Source organism: Pipistrellus kuhlii, unplaced genomic scaffold, assembly GCF_014108245.1.
Source record: "Pipistrellus kuhlii isolate mPipKuh1 unplaced genomic scaffold, mPipKuh1.p scaffold_m20_p_102, whole genome shotgun sequence".
Taxonomy (NCBI): domain Eukaryota; kingdom Metazoa; phylum Chordata; class Mammalia; order Chiroptera; family Vespertilionidae; genus Pipistrellus; species Pipistrellus kuhlii.
In genome coordinates this window covers 605,963-628,006 of record NW_023425408.1, presented here as the reverse complement: position 1 = coordinate 628,006, position 22,044 = coordinate 605,963, and the positions used below count along the sequence as shown (strand labels likewise).

Genomic DNA, 22,044 nt, shown 5'->3' with positions numbered 1-22,044 from the left:
CTCTCTCTCTCTCTCTCTCTCTTTTAATGTTTCATTGACTTTAGATAGAGAAGGGAGAGGGAGGGAGAAACTTTGATAAGAAAGAAACACTGATGGGCTGCCTCCTGCATGCTCCCTATGGGGAGCTGGGCATGGGCCTGGCGGGGCGCCGAGGGGGGCCTCCTGGAGCCTGGAGGCGCCACCTCTGAGCACCCAGCAGGGCCGGGCTTCGAGGGAAACAGCTGAGGGGAGAAGCCTAAGTGCTGCTCAGGCGACTGCGGCCTCCTGCACCGCGGCTCACTCTGACCACGTGCGCCGCTCGGTCAGAGGAGAGCACACGCTCACGCGTGGTCCAGAGTGAGCAGAGCTGCTTTAAGGGGCACAAAAACTTCCCAGAGCGGGACAGTCAGGCTTCCAAACCACTCTCCCACCGGACCAAGATGGCCCTCCCAGGACTGCAGCCCCGGCCGTCCTCGGGCTCTGGCACGATGGGCAGGAGGCCCTCTGTGACTGTGACCTCAGGCCCTGCAGACGGGGCTGAAAGGCAAGGCCCGAGCGGCCCAAGTGTGCAAGGCCCTTCAGAGGCACCTGCTGGGTTTCTGCCCCAGAGCTCTTCGGCAGGTGCCCGCCGGCTGGCACAGAGGCGGCGGGAGCTGCGGGGCGGGCAGGTCAGAACCCACCGCGGGAGAAGCCAGTGAACTTCTCCACGAGACTCGCCGCTTCCCAGGCTGGAGGGCGGGCGCGCCGCGGGAAGGAGCGCCGCAGTTAGTGCCTTTTCTCCCTCCTCCAGGGTTTCCCCGAGAAGACCCGGTCACACGGAAAAGCCGGGGACGAGGGCCACCACCCAGCAGGCAGTGACCCCGAGACCGAGCGTGGACAGCCTCGTCGCCACGACCGCTCCAGCTCTCACGCTTCCACGTGCCCCAGGCTGAGCTCAATGCACTGTCCCAGGCACAGGGCGTGGCCCGCAACCTCCCCCCCACGGCTGAGATCAGGCCCCACACCTCACCCAGCCCAGCGCCCGCGGGGGCAGTCACGAGGGGCGAGGTGAGCCAGCCGGGGCGGCTGGGGACGCAGCCGGGCAGTGAGGCCCACACCACTGGGCTCCCCCACACGCCGGCTCAGCGTGTGTTGGAAATCCACCCTCCCGCACCCACACCACTAATTCACACGCACACGGCCTAATTCACATGCACACACGCTAATCACATGCACACAGGCTAATTCACATGCACACGGCCCAATTCACACGCACACACGCTAATTCACATGCACACAGGCTAATTCACATGCACACGGCCCAATTCACATGCACACGGCCTAATTCACACGCACACCTGCTAATTCACATGCACACCTGCTAATTCACATGCACACACGCTGACTCACATGCACACGGGCTAATTCACATGCACACGGGCGGGAGCATTTCCGCTGAAACCAGGGCGACGCTGCAAAGGGCCGCTCTGGGCGGGAGCCGGGGCCAGGGACCCTGCCATCGGCAGGGACGGGCGGCCCTACCTGTGATGCGGTTCTCGATCTCGCCCTGCATCTGCAGCGAGTCCACGTAGATGGTGCGGTTGCCGATGAAGCGGGCGCAGGCGATGCCCCGGTACGGCTGGCAGAACCCATCCTCCTGGTCGTCGTCTCTGCGGAAACAGCAGCGGTCAGCGCCAGAGGCTGCCGAGCGCCCGGAGCGCTTCCCTTCCACACCCGCCTGACGACCGAGCCCGTTCTCCTTGTACTTATCCGAGGAAGGGAAAGCTCACGTCCACCCTGCCCCGAGGCTTACAGCAGCTTCACCCGGAACGCTAACACCTGGAGCACCCGTGATGCGCGTCAGCCCCGTCCGGCGGGGGTGTCACTCAGTGACGAAGCAATGGCCTGGCGGGCCTCGATGTGCGCAGCCGCTCTGAACAGGCTGTGCCACGGCTGCCAACCACAGAGCCTTCTGAGAAAGCGGAACACGGAGACAGGAAGACCAGCGGCTGCAGGGACGCCCAGGAGGAGCACAGGAGGTGTGAGCAGGCAGCGAGTGTGCGTGACGCTGTAACGGCGGGCAACCCACACAGCACAGAAAGCCGTCTGTAGCACACACCGGTGCCCATCGGTGAGTGTGCCCGCCTGCAGTCACCACCACCGCGTCGGCCGCTCGGCGACGGGCACAGTGAGCGTGCCCGCCTGTGGTCACCACCACCACCACCGCGTCAGTCGCTTGGCCACGGGCACAGTGAGCGTGCCCGCCTGCGGTCACCACCACCACCACCGCGTCAGTCGCTTGGCCACGGGCACAGTGAGCGTGCCCGCCTGTGGTCACCACCACCGCGTCAGTCGCTCGGCCGCGGGCACAGTGAGCGTGCCCGCCTGTGGTCACCACCACCGCGTCGGCCGCTCAGCGACGGGCACACTGCGGCAGGATGTCACTAACGGGGAAATGGGTGTGCAGATGAGGAGACCACATGAGAACACTCTGAACTTTATGCTCAACTTTTCTGCAAATCTAAAACTTCTCTAAAAAATAAAGTCTATTGCCGAAACCGGTTTGGCTCAGTGGGTAGAGCGTCAGCCTGCGGACTGAAGGCCCGGGTACAATTCCAGTCAAGGGCATGTACCTTGGTTGTGGGCACATCCCCAGAAGGGGCGTGCAAGAGGCAGCTGATCTCTCTCTCTCTCTCTCTCTCTCTCTCTCTCTCTCTCTCTCTCTCTCTCTTTTAAAAAAATATATTTCATTGATTTTTTACAGAGAGGAAGGGAGCAGGATAGAGAGCTAGAAATGTCGATGAGGGAGAATCATCGACCAGCTGCCTCTTGCACACCCCCTACTGGGGATGTGCCCACAAACAACGTACATGCCCTTGACCGGAATCGAACCTGGGACTTTCAGTCCGCAGGCCGACACTCAATCCACTGAGCCAAACCGGTTTCGGCTGATGTTTCTCTCTCATTGATGTTTCTAACTCTCTATCTCTCTCCCTTCCTCTCTGTAAAAAAAAAGTCAATAAAATATATATAAAAAAGATTTTAAAAAAATAAAGTCTATTAACCTGATTAAAACCCAGCACCTCTAAGGGGCAGGGAGGACTGAGGGGAGTGGATTCTGATGGGACATGTCATGTCCATGTCCCAGTGCAGAGACAGTTCAAGTGGAACACGTCCCATCAGAGCGTCCGCACGCCCCTCCCTGGCCACGCTGCTGCCCGCACGGCGATGAGGGCGATGCTGGGGAAGCCCGCGGCCGACCGCAGGCGGCCAAGCTGAGTGGAGGCCATGGGATTCCCAGAAGCGTGGCTCTCACAGCGTTTTCCCCAGCAGGTGACGCACACTGTCCCTGCTGTGTGGACGGAGACCACGTGTGGAATAAGGGGACAGAAAGGGAGACTCCCAAAAGCCCTCCCGCCGTCGGGCCTCCCACACCCTGTCAGTGGTAAGGTGTTCTCTAGGATGCCCAGCGGGTCTGCCGCGCATGAGGTGGCCAGGCGGCCACGGCAGACGGGCGCTGTCACCGGGAGGGGAGGAGGGGCCGGGCTCGAGGGCAGGCTTCACACGGCTCAGGCCTTGTCACCAAGCTGCTTGTTTTCAAGCAAAGCTGCCACTTGCTCCTCAACTGAAACATCATGTGAACACGGTGTCAGCGACCAGGGGAGCCGTGCTGTGTGCGCCTGCCGCCCCTCAGGGTGAGCCCGGTGCGTGGAGCTGTGGAGATGGGTGCCGGGCACCGTTCCCGCTCTGCCTGTGTGCTTCCCCCTCTGCTGCCTTCTCTGTCCCTGAGAACAGAGTCCAAAGAAGCTATCCGGAGCCAAACTAACCGAGGTGGGAGCCCTCCCTCCAGGTCACGGCCATCCTGCTGTGGGTCAATGCTTCCTTAACGACAGCTCAGAGAGGCGAGCACCTACATGCCTCCTGAGCAAACAGCCATTGCTCCACAACAAGAGCAACTGCAGTCAGGACTGTGTGGGTGTGGTGGGGAGAGGAGGCACAGCTAAAGCACAGAGAATGAACTGGAACGAATCACTCTAACGAAGTCTGAAGCTAAACTCCACATGCTGCCCGTGACCTGGCACTGATCCAATAGGCTGCTGTAGCAAAACACTCAGCAAATGAGGGCCCTTCCAGAGCTGGTGCTTCAGCCTTTAAAAACCTCCCTGCCCACTCCGAGACGGAGCCATGTGCTGTCCCACCTGACCGGCCGGGGGTCCTGTGCTGGGGGAGGGACCACACAGCGCGGGGGAGGGGGGTGCAGGGGGCAACAGAAGGACTCGGAGAATAATGCCTCTCAGAGACACAGCCGGGCCCTGAGGCTGCAGGTCCGCAGGAAAGCGCTGACCTCAGGGGGCACACCGCGGGCACGGCGGGCAGAGTGTGACGGACGGGCATCCTCTCACGTGGCTAACCGCAGATGAGCATTGAGGAAATAAATCAAATGGGAGAAATACAAAAATTGGTAAGCCTGGGTTACGAGCATAACGGGCTCCAGGGAGCACTTATTACTATTTTTGCAACTTTTCTGCAGGTTTAAAATTATTTCAAAATTAAAAGTTAAACATCCCAGAAGGCACTTTTGTAGAAACTGACATACTGATTCTAAAATTGATATGCAAATGAAATGTAGAACTATAGGCCCAGTGCATGCAATTCGTGCACAGAGGGTACAGGCGGGCCTGGGCTGTGGCTCTGGGGGGGCCTGGGCTGTGGCTCCGGGGGGGGGGGGCCTGGGCTGTCGCTCTGGGGGGGGCCCTGGGCTGTGGCTCCGGGGGGGGGCCCTGGGCTGTGGCTCCGGGGGGACCTGGGCTGAGGCTCCGGGGGGCCCTGGGCTGTGACTCCGGGGTGGGGGGGCCTGGGCTGAGGCTCGGGGGGGGGGGGGGGGGTCCTGGGCTGTGGCTCCGGGGGGGGGAGGGGGGGGGGCCTGGGCTGAGGCTCCGGGGGGGGCCCTGGGCTGTGGCTCCGGGGGGGGGGGGGCCTGGGCTGAGGCTCCGAGGGGCCCTGGGCTGTGGCTCTGGGGGGGGGGGGCCTGGGCTGAGGCTCCAGGGGGGCGGGCCTGGACTGTGGCTCCGGGGTGGGGGGCCCTGGGCTGTGGCTCCGGGGGGGGCCCTGGGCTGAGGCTGGGGGGGGGGGGGCCTGGGCTGAGGCTCCGGGGGGGGGGGGGGGGAGGCCTGGGCTGAGGCTCCGGCGGGACCTGCTGCTGGAGAGTCCTGAAGCATCTGCAGGGCCAGGAAGCTCCCTACCACAGAGGCCCCATCCACACGCTGACCCCATGTGGCCACGCTCTCGGTGGTGCCCAAGGGCCAGCCTGTCGACATGGAAAGCAGCCGAGACCCTCGCTTACACCAGTATGACATCCCTTCAGGAGGAAATTATGTAACAATTACACCCAGAAGACATTCTAAAACTCCTGCAAATCAATAGGGAAAAGATAAATATCCTAATAAAATATGAGCAAAATACAGGCCATTCTGGTTATTTTATATAATAAAAGGCTAATATGCAAATCAACCATCATCTGGACATCCCCCAAGGGCTCTGGGACTGCCAGAGGGTGCAGGCCAGCCTAAGGGACCCGCCCCCCAGTGCTCGAATTTCGTGCCCTGGGCCTCGAGTCTCCTATAAAGACACTGTAAACACCGGATTACAAATACTGAGCCATGTCTCCCCGTGGGAAAACAGACAAGTCACTGCAAGTGGTCCCGACAGCTCCTCAGCCTCGCGTCCCTGCGTCCGTGCTGCTGTCACTGACGCTGTGCTCCTGCCTGGGGCTGGGCCCGGGCCCGAGGAGGCCACGCCAGCCCTGCAGGCGGCGGCTCTGGCCTCTCCCCGGGAACAGGGCTGCTTCTGCCCCCCCTGGGCCCATTTCAACAGCAAAACCACCACCACCAGCCCAACACTGAACACCTCCAACAAGGTCCGCTGGGCCCTGCTGGCCGAGCCGGGCCGAGCGCTCTGCACATCCCACATGGGGCCGTGAGCACACCGAGTGTGGACTTGGGGTCACAAAGACACACTGGTGACGTAACAGGATTCGCAGGTACGAAATCCTCAAACACGAGGGTAAACTGCATGTGAACGGGCAATTCAATGGGTATTAAACCAACAAATACATGTCCTTCACCACCTACTGGTCAAATCTAATGTGAAGTTACTGCAATTACTACCGGACCCCCGAGTCATCGGCAACATGTAAAGTCCTGACCACGCCACCTGCTGGAAGACGCGGGTGAGGACAGGCTCTGCGGGGGCTGGGGACAGCGCTCAGCGAGGCGCGGCCTGCAGTTCCGTCCCGCCTCCGGCCCCAAGGTCTCTGGCCCTCGGGACAAGGGGCGCCCGCAGCCGCCCCTGAGCAGACTCCCTCACTCTCAGGCGCTCAGACGCCGGCGCGGGGCGGGCCCCAGTGCAATGAGCGCTGTGCACACGTCTGTGAACACGAGAACGGCCTGCATGTGGCCACTGAACTTCCAGATTGGAAATCCTCCTTACCAGCCTCCAAAACACGTGCTATCAGCTACTTATCAGATACCCACACGTAACAGATGCAAAAAGGCCGGAAAGGAGAGCAGGAGGCGTCAGAGAAGTGGCCGAAATGCAAACGAAGAGAAAGCAGCGGCAGGATCTCTGGCAAAGGAAACGCAAGGGGAAAGCGCTGATAGCAACTTCAGAGCAAAACACGCCACACCAGGCAGCCCCCAGCCTCGGCCTGCAGGCCGTGCTGGCGCCTGCAAGATGGAAGCCAGGAGGAGCACGATGACTTCCACATGCTTTCAGATATCTGTGACCCAAGTGACAAAGAAAGTAGCCAATTTTATTTATTTATTTATTTATTTATTTATTTATTTATAAATATATTTTATTGATTTTACACAGAGAGGAATTGAGAAGGACAGAGAGTTAGAAACGTCAATGAGAGAGAAACATTGACCAGCTGCCTCTTGCACACCCCCTCACTGGGGATGTGCCGGCAACCAAGGTACATGCCCTTGACCGGAATCGAACCCGGGACCCTTCAGTCCGCAGGCCGACTCTCTATCCACCGAGCCAAACCGGTCCCGGCGAAAGTAGCCAATTTTAATAACACACTCTACATACGTGATCTGATATGTAGGCCACCACCAGAAAACACCGATTTGTTGAAACAACAGGACATGTTCACAAAAACTGAACATATCTAATTGGTCACAAAGAACACCTTTAACAAATACACCCCAATACACCGATACGATTCCACAAGAACAGGACACGGAAAGCCCATGTCCGGGGCCAGGGGTGCAGCCACAATGGCATCCAGAGGAAGGGCCGCCTCTGGCTGGGCGGTGCTGGGTTCAGGGAGAGCGGCCCCCTGGCTTCTAATGCGTCTGAAGGCCAGGCTGGCGCAGCCGGCCGGGTGTGGGTGCTCTGCCAGCGCCTGGGCCACGCGATGTGGAAGGAACTGGCAGCATCTGTCTTTGACATTTTCCTGACACCAACTGGAGCAGGCATCGTTTCCCAGCCCACGGCAGACGCGCTGCCATCCCCAGTGAAGTCCAGCCAGCTTCCAGCAAACTCAGCAAAAACATGTGCTGGCTGAGTCAAACCTGGATTCGTACATAACAGTCAGAGAATGAGAAGGGTGTGAGGAACAGATACTTACTGGAAATTGTGATTTGGGCTGTGGGTGGGACCTACAAAGAAAAAAGGGCATGTTATTTATCATTAACGCTTCGTGATGTGCATCGAACCTCGTTCCCGCCGGCAGCGAAGGCGCCTCGGCCAGGCCCTGGCCCGGAGGCTGTGCAGGAGCGGGCGCCGCACCGGAGGGCGCTCTGGTGGACGTGTTTTATGTGGTTTTGTTGTTCATCCTCACCCGAGGGTAGTTATTCCATTGATTTTTTTCAGAGCGCGTGGAAGGAAGGGTGAGAGACAGAGAAAGAAATATCGATGCGAGAGAGACACAGCCACTGATTGCCTCCTGCACGAGGGCTGGGATGGAGCCTGCAATTCCGGTCCCGCCCTTAACCCGAGACCCTAACCACTGATCCACACTGGCCAGGGCTTTTGGACATATTTTTTTAGGTCTTGCTCTTTCTCTCTCTGCATCTAACCCTGATTCACAAGACCCGTTTTCCTGATCGGTGACAGGCTGGGGCATTGCCGGGGCTTCTCAAAGGGGCGCTAAAGGGGGACACATGTACCCAGCACAGAGCACAGAGCTGTCTTTGCGCTGGCTCCCCCCGCTGCCCGGCCAGGGTCTGTGGCCGGGAGGTGCCAGGCCGGTGGGGGCCTCCTGCAGGGTGACTGGCCTACGACCTGCCCGCCCACCGAGGTCACGCCCTGCGTCCGGCGCGGCCACCGTGTCCCTCCGGTGCTCATAGTGGAGGGCGGGCCCGGTGCTGGAGGTGCCCCGGCCGGGGGTGTCCAGGCGGCCAGTGCCTCCCCCGGGGCTGTGCCTCCCCCCACTCACCGAGCCGCACGAACAGCACGCCGGTGGCGGTGATGGTCCTCACGCCGTTGGTGGCCACGCACTGGTAGTAGCCGGTGTCGGTGGTGTCCAGGTCCTGGATGCGGAGCCGGGAGCCGTACTCGGTCTTGCGGACGATGATGCGCCGGGGCTCCTGCACCACCGGGGCGTCGTTCTTCAGCCAGCGCAGGCTGGGCGGCGGGTGGCCCGCCACCTTGCAGTGCAGCGTGGCCGTCTGCCCCTGGACGATGGTGATGTTGTTCACCGGCTCCAGGAAGCTCAGGAAGTAGCCTGCAAAGAGCCACGGGCCAGCTCAGGGCGCCCGCGCGTGCCGGCAGCCGCCTCCGCCCCGGCCCGCGCCCCGGGGGAACCGTCCGGGATGCTGCCGCCGAGAACGCGGAATCGGGGTCAGAGCCGCGGCTGGGACGGAGCCTGCGGACCGTCAGGCCCGCGTTTCAGGGTTCTGCTTGGAGGTGCCCAGCTGCACACACGGCGGAGCCACGTCCCCTCCGCCTGAGGGAGCCGGCGGCCTCCAGCCCCCGAGGACAGCACTCGCACCGTCACTGCCATCGGAGCCCGGGCCTCGTTCGCGGGGAGCTGCTCCGTGACCCCGCTGGGCCGCGTGCGGTGCGATTCGGGTCTCCGCCCCCAGTCTGTGCGCGACAAGAAGTGCTGAGTGTGGACTTGGGGTCACAAGTTCACTCCAGGCCGTAGGTGAGCTCCCTGACACGGCCACATCGCGTCTCACTACCTACGATGCAGTCACGCTCAGAAGTCCGTCCTTCCTCCAGCCACCAGAAGACGCCCTCGCAGGAGCTGGCCCCCGGCTGGGAGGCAGCACGCCAGGCTGCGGGCGCTGCCGGTGGCTCAGCTGACCGGCTCAGAGGCAGACCATCAGGGCTCACAGCCTCCAGGGAAGCACCCAGATCACAGAGGGCGAGGGGCGCGGCTGGAAACTGCCCGGAGCTCAGCGGCAAGAGGCCCTGAGGAGCCAGAGAGGGAGTGCGGGGCTGGTGAGGTGTGCGGGTGGCATGTTTTGGGGTGTTTACGTGGTGGTGCACGGGCGCGTGTCCATGTTCGTGTACACGTGTGCGTGTGATGTGCGTGTGTGATGTAGGCCAAGGGCTGGGGATTATTCTCTCCTAAGATAAACCCTGGAGCCGGTGCACAGCCCTGGCCGGTGGCTCAGCTGCGCGGCGAGTTGTCCCACACACGGAGGTCCCAGTCCGTTCTGGGCCCGGGCGCACCCCTGGCTGTGGGTTTGATCCCTAGTCCGGCACACATGGGAGGAATCGATGGATATTTCTCTCTCCCCCCTCCTCCCTCTCTAAACTCAATAAAAACATATCCTCAAGTGGGAATTAACAAAACACAAATGGGCTAAAATTCCATAACGCATAAACCCCACAAGATTAGAGACAAGACAATCCGCCGTCAGGAGGTGGACTCACGCCAGACAGAACTGATAGCAGCTCGGTCTGGAATGACTAAAACATGTTCATGTTCTGAATCTCTTGGCTGGATTCCTGGCTGGCCCGGTTCCTTTTAAAAATGAAGTGGAAAGATGGCATGTCTGTTATTCCTGATGCCACTGGACAGAACGATGGCACCCCTAGTGGGCTCACAGGGTGACGGCCCCTCTCGCGCTGAGCAGGTGGGAGGCTGTGGGTTTCAAGGTGAAAGGACGCTTCCCTCCACAGGGGAGACTGGATAGGGGTCTGTCTGCAGAGGTGTCAGGCACTCACACTGGTTATTATGTATGATTATTATCCTATATAAGAAAAGGCTAATATGCAAATTGACCAAACAGCAGAATGACTGGTCACTATGACGTGCACTGACCATCAGGGGGCTCAACGCAGGATCTGCCCACAGGGGGGCACCACTCAGCCAGAAGCCCTGAGCCAGGCTCACAGCTGGCGAGCACAGCAGCTTTGGCAGGAGGATGTCCTGCTGAGGGCCACGGCTCCGGGACTGCGAGAGGCTGAGGGTCCTCCCACCAGGCGCACACAGTTTGCACACCAGGCCTCTCGTCCATAATAACAAAAGTGTAATATGCTGGTTAGACTGGACGTCCTTCCGGACGACCTTTCGGACGAAGCAGGGGCTGTGAGGGCCAAGGCAAGCCACTGCGGCTGCAAGGGCCGAGCTGCTTGCATGGATTCAGTGCATTGAGCCTCTAGTCCTTTATAATAAAGAGGTAATATGCAAACGGTCCTTACGCTGTGAGAGTAACAACCGATCATCAGAAGGGTGGGGCAGCAATCTAAGAGCTGTGGAGAGCTACAGGAGGGCGGGGCAGCTGCGGGAGGGCGGGGCAGCTGCGGGAGGGCGGGGCAGCTGCGGGAGGGCGGGGCAGCTGTGGGAGGGTGACAGCTTCAGGAGGGCGGGAAAGCTGTGGGAGGGCGGGGCAGCTGTGGGAGGATTGGGCAGCTTCGGGAGGGCGGGGCAGCTGTGGAAGGGCAGGGCAGCTGTGGAGGGTGACAGCTTCAGGAGGGCGGAGCAGCTGTGGGAGGGCGGGGCAGCTGTGGGAGGGTGACAGCTTCAGGAGGGCGGGGCAGCTGTGGGAGGGCGGGGCAGCTGTGGGAGGGTGACAGCTTCAGGAGGGCGGGGCAGCTGTGGGAGGGCGGGGCAGCTGTGGGAGGGCGGGGCAGTGAACTACAAGCAGTGGAGGGCTGTGAGTGGAGGTGGGCAGGGAGGCCAGCTGAGGCACACAGCAGCGCACAGCGCCAATAGTCTATATATAAAAGGCTAATATGCAGAGTGTCCCCTAGGGAGTTCGCTATGACATGTGCTGACCACCGGGGGACAACATGGAACAAAGGAAGGCCCCTGCCAGCAGCGGGAAGGCCCCATTGGCCCTGATCACCAGCCAAGCCTAGGAACCCTGCCAGCGCACAAATTCCGTGCACTGGGCCTCTGGTTGTTAATAAATATCCTTAGGTTCTCTTTCTTCTCTTCCTCTTTCTAAAATCAATAAACACATCCTCAGGTGATGATTTAAACAAAAAGGGTTGGCGAAGGTTACTCTTCCGGGCTAGTTTCTAACAACTGATTTAGAATCATCCTGAGAAGTCCCACTGAACCGGGTGTGGACGGAGCGGCTCGCAGACTCCTCCTCGAGGCCTGGGAGCAGGTCTCTCTTGTTCAGCCCTCCCCTCCAGAGGGCTGGCCTCCGCCTCACCCCCTCACGGTCACTTCAGGCAGTTCCCAGGGTCCTCTGCATCTGTCCTTGCTGCCAGCTGAGTCGGTTTTATTTCTATTTCCATGCAAGTGGTTTAAGGCTTAGAAAACTGCTAGATATCCACATGTTGTACTAAGATCTTCTTATCGCTGTGACAAATCAGCACAAACTTAGTAGCATAAAGTGACCCCAATCTATCTCATAGTCTGGAGCCAGAGTCCTCCAGAGGGTCAGGAGGCAGGGTGCTGCCCGTGGGGCGCCGGAGGTCTCCACAGCCAGCCTGGCCCCCGCCTGTCCTACGTCGTCAGCCTCGGCTTCTCAGCTCCGGCCAGGGACTGACCCCTGCCCCTCTGAGCGCGACCTCCAGGTTCACACTGGGCCACCGGGACCGTCTCCCACTTCCCCGTCACTCACCCCATCTGAAAAGTCGCTTTGGGGAAACCCACAGGTTCCGGGCCGGACGCCAGCCTCTGGGCGCCGTCCCTCTGTCCGGCACCTGCTCCTCCCTTCATCCCGTCACTGCACGGAGCCACCCTACTGGCCTCATCGCTTCTCCGGTGATTGCCTTGGACTTCCGAGCTCGGCATCTTCTTCAAATAACAACATCGCTTTCAAAACCCATGGCGCTCAGATGGCCTTCTGCCTAACAGTTTTGTTCAATAGCAATTCTTTTTGATTTAACAGTTTAATACTGAAATGTTGCAATTTGCAAATACAAAAAATGCAGGTATTAATATAATAGTACCCATGTACACAATATCAAGATTTTATGCAAACGTTTCACCATATCTGGCTTCCAACACTTAGAAAAGGGAAACTTTCTACAATGCCACTAACACTCTCCCTACCTCTCCCTCCCTCAGAGAGCAGTTCACACCATTCCAATCGTGGTTGAATTACTTTCTATTTTAAAACTTTCCCTCAAAGAACATCTTCGGCTTGCTGTTGGGGTTCCCGCACCTCCCACGGCCTTGCGGGCCGCTGACCTCTCTGGGAGGGCACTTTCCCGCCTGCCCTCCTCTCCGCCATCTCAGAGGCACTGCGACTGGCTTCCCTGCAGCCTCCTGAGGCCGGTGCTGCGCCACAATCCCCACGTCTGACGGTGCCTGGCTGGCAGCGTGGGCTCTCCCCTCCCCTCCCCTCCCGGAGGCCCAACCCGTTTCTCCCGAAGGTCTCCAGGTGCCTCCTGCATCCCCTCACCCGCTCTGCGACTCTGTCTCCTCCCGCCGCGCTCCTTATTCTGTCCACTGATTTGTCCACGGGCCTCCGGTTCCTTCCCAACCCCATGTTCCTCCCCTGGTTTTTAACCCTCGGGTCCTGTCTGCCGACACGCCCTGGGCGGGGCCTCTCGCGTGGCCCGGGGTGGTGGGGAGCCGAGGACTGGCTGCGGGGCAGGCCCTGGGTCCCCCTTGAGCACATCCGGTTTCCTGAGGTGCAGGCCCACGTGTGCGTTCCTGCCAGGAGCTGGCTGAGTGGGAAGGGACAGCAGCCCTGTCTCCTCTCCTGTGGAGGCCCCTCTGCACCTCTGACCCCTGGGGTCCCCTCCAGCCTGACGTTCGAACCCAGGGCTCCTCTCAGCAGGCTGCCCCGGCACAGGCCTGAGTGAGGCACAAATGCAAAGCCCTTCATCTTTCTGACCAACCTGGGCTTTTGTCCCAGCCTGGCTTCCTCCTGCTCAAAGGAGATGAAGGCATCCGGCTCCGGGGATCAGGGCCGTGGAGGGTGTCTCATGGCCCCTCACTCGGGAGCTGCTGGTCCTGCCCCCCCCCGCCCCCCCCAATCGGAGTGTGTGCTCTGGAGCGGGCCCAGCACCCAGCCCAGCCTGCAGAGGGTCCCGTCGGCCCCGGGCCACCCAGGATGACTCCTGCCACCGCTGGGCAGCCGCCTCAGCCTCGTGACCGGCCCAGCCCAGCCCTGTGTGGCCCAGAGCTTTCCTGGGTAACTGGGCAAGTCTCCGAGGCTGCCAGCGAGGGGGGCCCCTCAGAGCCTCCTGCCCTGGCACCCCGCCTGGCACACACGGCTCCCTCAATTCCTGGCTCCAGGCAGCCGGCCTCTCTCTCTGAGCTCCCTGAAGCACAGAGAGGCTGCCTCATGACCGACACTGGATGTCCTTCGGGGGAGGTGGCCGAGTCCTGCGGCCATCTCTGTGACCCCATTCACTCACTGCTGGCCACAACCGGCCCATCACCGGGCTGAGGCCGGAGCCCCTGCTCGCTCCTGTTAATTCGCAGCTTCCCGTCCCTCGTGTGTACCTGTGAGCGGGCACTGAGCCCGCTAGCTCTCCCCTCGCCCCCAGAGGCTGCCCGCACATGGCCCCCGACCTCTGCACACGGGCCCTGACCTCCGCAAGCGGCGCGGCCCCCGACCTCCGCACGGCCCCCCCGACCTCCGCACGCGGCCCCTCGACCTCCGCACGCGGCCCCCCTATCTCCGCACGACCCCCGACCTCCGCACGGCCCCCCGACCTCTGCCCGCGGCCCCCGACCTCCGCCCGCGGCCCCCGACCTCCGCCCCCCGCCCCCCACCTCCGCACGACCCCCCGACCTCCGCACGCGGCCCCCGACCTCCGCACCCGGCCCCCGACCTCCGCACGCGGCCCCCCCGATCTCCGCACGCGGCCCCTGACCTCCGCACGCGGCCCCCGACCTCCGCACGACCTCCCGACCTCCGCACGCTGCCCCCGACCTCCGCACGACCTCCCGACCTCCGCACGCTGCCCCCGACCTCCGCACGCTGCCCCCGACCTCCGCACGCCGCCCCGGACCTGCGCACGCGGCCTCTGCATGCAGCCCCTGACCTGGGCCCCCCGACCTGCAGACAGGAGCGAGCAGCCCAGATGGCTGAGGCTCGGTGGGTGCGAGCCAGCCTCTGTGGGTGCAGCCAGCACTCCATGGGTCGACTGAGAGTGAAGTCTCCCCTTTAACCACCCAGAGGTCCCTTCCTCCCAGCAGAGGACGGGTAAGAGCTGCCGCTGCCCCGAGCTCTGCCTCTGCGCCAGGCCGCTGGCTGCCTCCCCCCCTCACCCGGCAGGGGGCGTCCCGGACAGAGAAACACCGGAGCGGGGACGGAGGGCCTGCCCAGGGACCCGCCGCCCCCCGGCAGGTCACATCTAACGACTCCCGCTCACGCACCAGCTGGCCAGGTTACTCAGTGTGCGGGGTCTGAGGTAACAGAAGCCTCATCGCTGCAGGGGAACAAGGGCCAGGGTTTAACCTAATCAGTGGGCAACGAAACACACCCGCCTGGAAGGGCGGAGCCTGGAGGCCCTGGGCCGCAGGAGGCAGCAGGAGGTCAGCCCGCCCTGGGTGTGGCAGGCTCCTGCGGCCCTCCGGTGGCTGCACAGGGCCAGGCACGAAAAGGAGAGGACGCTGCTTCCGGAGAGCCACAAGGCAGGAGGAGAGGCTCTGGGACCAGAACGGGATCAGAGGAATGAGAAGTGGAGAACCGCACGCCAGGGGGAGAGACGTGCCGAGCGCTCCTGCACGTGGGGAGGGTGCAGGGCGAGCCAGCCGTGCGCTGGGTGCCGTTCTGGTCCTGGCCTGTGAGCGGGACTGCGTTTGGAAATAGGGTCTTTGCACATGCTTCCGGTAAAAGTGAAGTCACACAGGGCCCTGCTGGAACAGCCGTCCTTCCTGTGCAACAGCGGTGCTTCCTGTGCAACAGCGGGTCCTTCCTGTGCAACAGCGGTGCTTCCTGTGCAACAGCGGTGCTTCCTGTGCAACAGCGGTCCTTCCTGTGACAGAGCGGTCCTTCCTGTGCAACAGCGGTGCTTCCTGTGCAACAGCGGTGCTTCCTGTGCAACAGCGGGTCCTTCCTGTGCAACAGCGGTGCTTCCTGTGCAACAGCGGGTCCTTCCTGTGCAACAGCGGTGCTTCCTATGACAGAGAGCTCCTTCCTGTGCAACAGCGGTCCTTCCTGTGCAACAGCGGGTCCTTCCTATGCAACAGCGGTCCTTCCTGTGCAACAGCGGTCCTTCCTGTGCAACAGCGGGTCCTTCCTGTGCAACAGCGGTGCTTCCTGTGCAACAGCGGGTCCTTCCTGTGACAGAGCGGTCCTTCCTGTGCAACAGCAGGTCCTTCCTGTGACAGAGTGGTCCTTCCTGTGCAACAGCGGTCCTTCCTGTGCAACAGCGGGTTCTTCCTGTGCAACAGCGGTCCTTCCTGTGCAACAGCGGGTCCTTCCTGTGACAGAGCGGTCCTTCCTGTGCAACAGCAGGTCCTTCCTGTACAATAGCAGGTCCTTCCTGTGACAGAGTGGTCCTTCCTGTGCAACAGCAGGTCCTTCCTGTGCAATAGCAGGTCCTTCCTGTGACAGAGTGGTCCTTCCTGTGCAACAGCGGTGCTTCCTGTGCAACAGCGGTGCTTCCTGTGCAACAGCAGGTCCTTCCTGTGCAACAGCGGTCCTTCCTGTGACAGAGCGGTGCTTCCTGTGCAACAGCAGGTCCTTCCTGTGCAACAGCGGTCCTTCCTGTGCAACGACGGGTCCTTCCTGTGCAACAGCGGTCCTTCCTGTGACAGAGCGGTCCTTCCTGTGCAACAGCAGCGGGTCCTTCCTGTGACAGAGGAGTCCTTCCTATGACAGAGTGGTCCTTCCTGTGCAACAGCAGGTCCTTCCTGTGCAACAGCGGTCCTTCCTGTGCAACAGCGGTGCTTCCTGTGCAAAAGCGGTGCTTCCTGTGCAACAGCAGGTCCTTCCTGTGACAGAGCGGTGCTTCCTGTGCAACAGCGGGTCCTTCCTGTGACAGAGTGGTCCTTCCTGTGCAACAGCGGTGCTTCCTGTGCAACAGCGGGTCCTTCCTGTGACAGAGTGGTCCTTCCTGTGCAACAGCGGTGCTTCCTGTGCAACAGCAGCAGGTCTTTTTGTGACAGAGTGGTCCTTCCTGTGCAACAGCGGTGCTTCCTGTGCAAAAGCGCTGCTTCCTGTGCAACAGCGGGGCCTTCCTGTGACAGAGCGGTGCTTCCTGTGCAACAGCATCAGGTCCTTCCTGTGCAGCAGCAGCGGGTCCTTCCTGTGCAACAGCAGGTCCTTCCTGTGCAACAGCAGCAGGTCCTTCCTGTGACAGAGTGGTCCTTCCTGTGCAACAGCGAGTCCTTCCTGTGCAAAGGGGGTCCTTCCTCTGCAACAGCGGGCCTTGCAGGAAGGAATCTGGGCCCAGGCACACAGAGAAGGGGCAGGGAAAGACAAAGGGGAGGGTGCTCTCCCAGCCAGGCGGCAGGGTTGGCCAGCAACAGGGAGAGGCCGGGGCAGCCCCTCGGGAGTCACAGGGGAGCAGCCTTGAGCATGGGCTCCTAACCTCGGACACTGGGTCTGCGGGGCTGCGCTCTGGCAGAAACTGAGGCAGGGAAGGAGACTGCCCAGCTCAGGGTGACACTCACAGCCCAGCAGAGGGACAACGACATTGCACCCCCACACACACCCCGGCTGCCATAAGACAAGCTACATGGATAAGCCGTGGCAGCACCATGTACCACGAGCTGAGAAGGAAGAACCCTGCCTTGTGTCACCAGCAGCAATGGCAGTGGCTGCCAGATGCCACGACGCTGTCCCAGCTGCGGCTTTGGTAGCAGAAGCTACCTGGGGGAGGGGGCACTTGGGAAGATGAGCTAGAGAGGAGGCCAGGCCCCTCTCCCCGCGCTGTCCAGGCCTGGCCATGAGCGCAGTGCCGGCATGCTCTGAAACCAGCCCGGGGGTCGATACTGTCTCCTAGCACCGTTCCCTCGGTCCACCTCGGAGAGCCCGAGGGCCCTCGAACCCGCAGTGACAGAGCCAGAGCCGACCCCGGGGAGCCCTGCCCAGGAGGCGGGGGAGGCTTGGGGCCTCTGCATGCTCCGCCGGCGGCACCACGGCAGGGGACTCGCAGCCGGGGGTGCAGGGGGGTGGGGGGTGCCCCATAGGGCCGGCTCCAGCTCGGCTGGGCCACATTCCCACCACAGAACTGCATGCAGTTAGTGTGCTGGTCTCAGTTTACCCCATCAGCCTAGGAGGCCCTCATCTATGCTAACTCTAAGAAACAATCTCTCCCCACCCCCACCCCCCGGCTCTGTCTCCTCTCTCTCTCTCTCTCTCTCTCTCTCTCTCTCTCTCTCTCTCTCTCTCACACACACACACACACATACACATACACGCACACATTTACATAGTAAACCAGATTTGCACCCGACACATACGCTAATTGATCCATCCATCCCACATGAACGGGGAACCTGCTCTCAGGGGGCAGAGAACGGGCTTCGTTTCCATGCCAGCGCGGTGGCCTCTGTGGCTGCTGCTTTCTCTGTCCACTCAGACGCTCTGAGGTCACCTGGGCTGCAGCCACCCTCCTCCGGCGGGCGGCCCTCCCCGCAGCCAGCACGAGGGTCGGCGCGCGGGCACGGGCAGCTGCGGGCGACGGCACCCGTGCCTCTCCACAGCGGCCACTTCCTCGAACCCGCCTGCAACTTTACAGAACCCGGATGGGGCATGTGCCCTGGAACAGGTGAGTAAATGGTTTCCAGGCCACATGTGTGCTTTTGTAATAACAACAAATAATGTACCTCATGTGACAAGGAACACAGCAAGGCTGCTAAGTGCCAGCCCGTTACACAGCGCTGGACCAGAGCCGACAGCATCACCCACAGTGCGGGCACTCCACGCCAACCCCGCAGCTCAGGTCTCCCACACGCCTGGCACAGGTCACAAGGTCAAACAGAGATGAAGTGGCTGTGCTGACAGGTAACTGTCAAACTACATTGTGTCCCCAAAATCCAGATGTTGGAGGCGGGCCTTTGGGGAGTGATCAGAGAGAGGAGGTCCTAGGGTGGGGCCAGGAAGAGGGGCACAGCGCCCTCTGCAGGACGCTCAGCCTCCGGGCCACCGCGTGTCAGTTAGGTTATGGCAGCTGAGCCAACGGAGGCCATGGCCTAGGTGACTGGTGACTGGACAAGGAAAGAAAAGTCGCAGGAAATACGTCCTGCCGACTGTGCAAGTCTAAAATGCCTGCAGAGGGCGCCAATGAGCAGGGAGGCCAAACCCTCAGGAAGGCAGCATCCACAGAGGAGGGACCACAGACAGAGGGCTCTGCTGACTGGGGGGGAGGGGAGCTCTGGGGGAAGAGGCCCCGCTGACGGGGGAGAGTAGTGCCCGCGGAGACGCCCTCCCCTCTGGACAGTCACATGGGGAGTAGCCCAGCAGATGGACGGCCATCTGTCAGCAGGAGACGCAGTGGCCATTCCAGGAGCCCACCTGCCCTATGGCCCTCCCTCCCTGCAGCGGTTCCCACCCAACCCTGCCCACCACCACCCACAGCGCAGTGTGGGGGACAGCTATCAGGGTGGCAGTGAGCCCTGCCCCCACCCGCCCACAGCACAGTGTGGGGACAGCTATCAGGGTGGCAGTGAGCCCTGCCCCCACCCGCCCACAGCGCAGTGTGGGGGACAGCTATCAGGGTGGCAGCGAGCTGTGCCCCCACCCGCCCACAGCGCAGTGTGGGGGACAGCTATCAGGGTGGCAGTGAGCCCTGCCCCCACCCGCCCACAGCGCAGTGTGGGGGACAGCTATCAGGGTGGCAGCGAGCTGTGCTCCCACCCGCCCACAGCGCAGTGTGGGGGACAGCTATCAGGGTGGCAGCCAGCTGTGCCCCCACCCGCCCACAGCACAGTGTGGGGGACAGCTATCAGGGTGGCAGTGAGCCGTGCCCCCACCCGCCCACAGCGCAGTGTGGGGACAGCTATCAGGGTGGCAGTGAGCCCTGCCCCCACCCGCACACAGCGCAGTGTGGGGGACAGCTATCAGAGTGGCAGTGAGCCGTGGCCCCCACCCGCCCACAGCGCAGTGTGGGGGACAGCTATCAGGGTGGCAGTGAGCCCTGCCCCCACCCGCCCACAGCGCAGTGTGGGGGACAGCTATCAGGGGGGCAGCCAGCTGGGCCCCCACCCGCCCACAGCGCAGGGTGGGGGACAGCTATCAGGGTGGCAGCCAGCTGTGCCCCCACCCGCCCACAGCGCAGTGTGGGGAACAGCTATCAGGGTGGCAGCCAGCTGTGCCCCCACCCGCCCACAGCGCAGTGTGGGGGACAGCTATCAGGGTGGCAGCAAGCTGTGCCCCCACCCGCCCACAGCGCAGTGTGGGGGACAGCTATCAGGGTGGCAGCGAGCCCTGCCCCCACCCGCCCACAGCGCAGTGTGGGGGACAGCTATCAGGGTGGCAGCGAGCCCTGCCCCCACCCGCCCACAGCGCAGTGTGGGGGACAGCTATCAGGGTGGCAGCCAGCTGTGCCCCCACCCGCCCACAGCGCAGTGTGGGGAACAGCTATCAGGGTGGCAGCCAGCTGTGCCCCCACCCGCCCACAGCACAGTGTGGGGGACAGCTATGGGCCCGCCCTCGGGCGGCGGCCGGGGCACTGCAGGCCGCGTGCAGGAGCGCCTCCGTTACCTTTCGGCGTGGGGACGGGGCTGCCGTGTCCATCCAGGGGTCCGGGAGGGTCGTTGGGGTCAGGCGCCTCCGAATCCCCTGCACAAGAGAGCAGAGGGAGTGTCAGCGGAGCAGGACCCTCCCAACGCCCCGGCCCAGAGCACGGGTGGTGGTGAACGGGAGGGGACGGGAGGGGACGGGAGGGGACGGGAGGGGACGGGAGGGGACGGGAGGGGGGTGGGAGGGGGACAGGAGGGGACGGGAGGGGGACGGGAGGGGATGGGGGGTGAACAGGAGGGGGATGGGGGGGGAACGGGAGGGGACGGGAGGGGATGGGGGGGAGAGGAGGGGGCGGGCGGGAGGGGGACGGGAGGGGACGGGAGGGGACGGGAGGGGACGGGAGGGGGGTGGGAGGGGGACAGGAGGGGACGGGAGGGGGGTGGGAGGGGGACGGGAGGGGATGGGGGGTGAACAGGAGGGGGATGGGGGGGGAACGGGAGGGGACGGGAGGGGATGGGGGGGAGAGGAGGGGGCGGGCGGGAGGGGGACGGGAGGGGACGGGAGGGGATGGGGGTGAACAGGAGGGGGATGGGGGGGAACGGGAGGGGACGGGAGGGGATGGGGGGACAGGAGGGGACGGGAGGGGACGGGAGGGGACGGGAGGGGGACGGGAGGGGGACAGGAGGGGTTGGGAGGGGGAGAGGAGGGGACGGGAGGGGGACGGGAGGGGATGGGGGGTGAACAGGCGGGGGCCGGGGGGGGAGCGGGAGGGGAAGGGGAGGGGGACGGGAGGGGGACAGGAGGGGGAAAGGAGGGGATGGGAGGGGGAGAGGAGGGGACGGGAGGGGATGGGGGGTGAACAGGAGGGGGATGGGGGGGAACGGGAGGGGACGGGAAGGGATGGGGGGGACAGGAGGGGACGGGAGGGGACGGGAGGGGGACGGGAGGGGGACAGGAGGGGTTGGGAGGGGGAAAGGAGGGGACGGGAGGGGATGGGCAGGGGGGAGGGAGGGGGGTGGGAGGGGGAGAGGGGGGGGAAGGGGGGGGGACGGGAGGGGACAGGAGGGGGACTGGAGGGGACGGGAGGGGGAGGGGGTGGAAGGGGGAGAGGAGGGGACGGGAGGGGGACAGGAGGGGATGGGAGGGGGAGAGGAGGGGAAGGGAGGGGATGGGAGGGGACGGGGAGGGGGGAAGGGAGGGGAGGGGGGGATGGGAGGGGGGGAGAGGAGGGGAAGGGAGGGGATGGGAGGGGACGGAGGGGGGGAACGGGAGGGGACGGGGGGATGGGGGGGACAGGAGGGGACGGGAGGGGGACGGAAACGGGAGGGGGATGGGAGGGGGATGGGAGGGGACGGGGGTGAATGGGGGGTAAACGGGAGGGGACGGGAGGGGATGGGGGGGAGAGGAGGGGGCGGGAGGGGGACGGGAGGGACGGGAGGGGATGGGGGGTGAACAGGAGGGGGATGGGGGGGAACGGGAGGGGATGGGGGGACAGGAGGGGACAGGAGGGGGACGGGAGGGGGACAGGAGGGGTTGGGAGGGGGAAAGGAGGGGATGGGAGGGGGAGAGGAGGGGACGGGAGGGGGACAGGAGGGGATGGGAGGGGGAGAGGAGGGGACAGGGGGGGGTGAACGGGAGGGGGACAGGAGGGGGACTGGAGGGGACGGGAGGGGGACGGGAGGGGACGGGAGGGGATGGGAGGGGAAGGGAGGGGGACGGGAGGGGGGTGAGAGGGGGATAGGAGGGAGATGGGCGCCGCGGCCCAGGGGCCTCGGTGGTGGCAGACTGGATGCAGTGGGGACAGGGCCTCTCGCGGATCCCAGCGGACAGACAGACAGACGGAGCAGTGGGAGCGAGCAGTCATTCGTGGGGTCAATCCTGGGGCCAGAGCAGCAGGCCGCCCAGACCAGGCCCCGCCGTCCGTCCCAACAGTCAGAGCGAGCCTTTCGTCACCAGCCCCCTCCGGCCCCAGCCGCCGGCCGCCAGGCTGAGCACGGAGCTGCCAGGACTGCCGGGGGCGCTCATCGTCACGGCAGCCCCCCCCCCCCACACACACACACCCCGAGGGCAA

The 22,044-nt window shown here is 63.1% G+C and overlaps 1 protein-coding gene across 2 annotated transcripts in view; it reads right to left on the bottom strand.

Annotated features, from left to right (window-relative positions):
• The window catches only part of ROR2 (receptor tyrosine kinase like orphan receptor 2), a 153,476-nt gene that overhangs the window by 13,605 nt on the left and 117,827 nt on the right, over positions 1–22,044 (bottom strand). For both annotated transcript variants that reach the window (XM_045578767.1, XM_036430190.2), the window contains exons 2-5: positions 19,995–20,072; positions 8,405–8,692; positions 7,595–7,625; positions 1,501–1,628 (exon numbers count right to left, since the gene is read on the bottom strand). In XM_045578767.1, the coding sequence (XP_045434723.1) occupies positions 1,501–1,628; positions 7,595–7,625; positions 8,405–8,692; positions 19,995–20,072 (525 nt within the window). The remainder of the gene's footprint in view (positions 1–1,500; positions 1,629–7,594; positions 7,626–8,404; positions 8,693–19,994; positions 20,073–22,044) is intronic.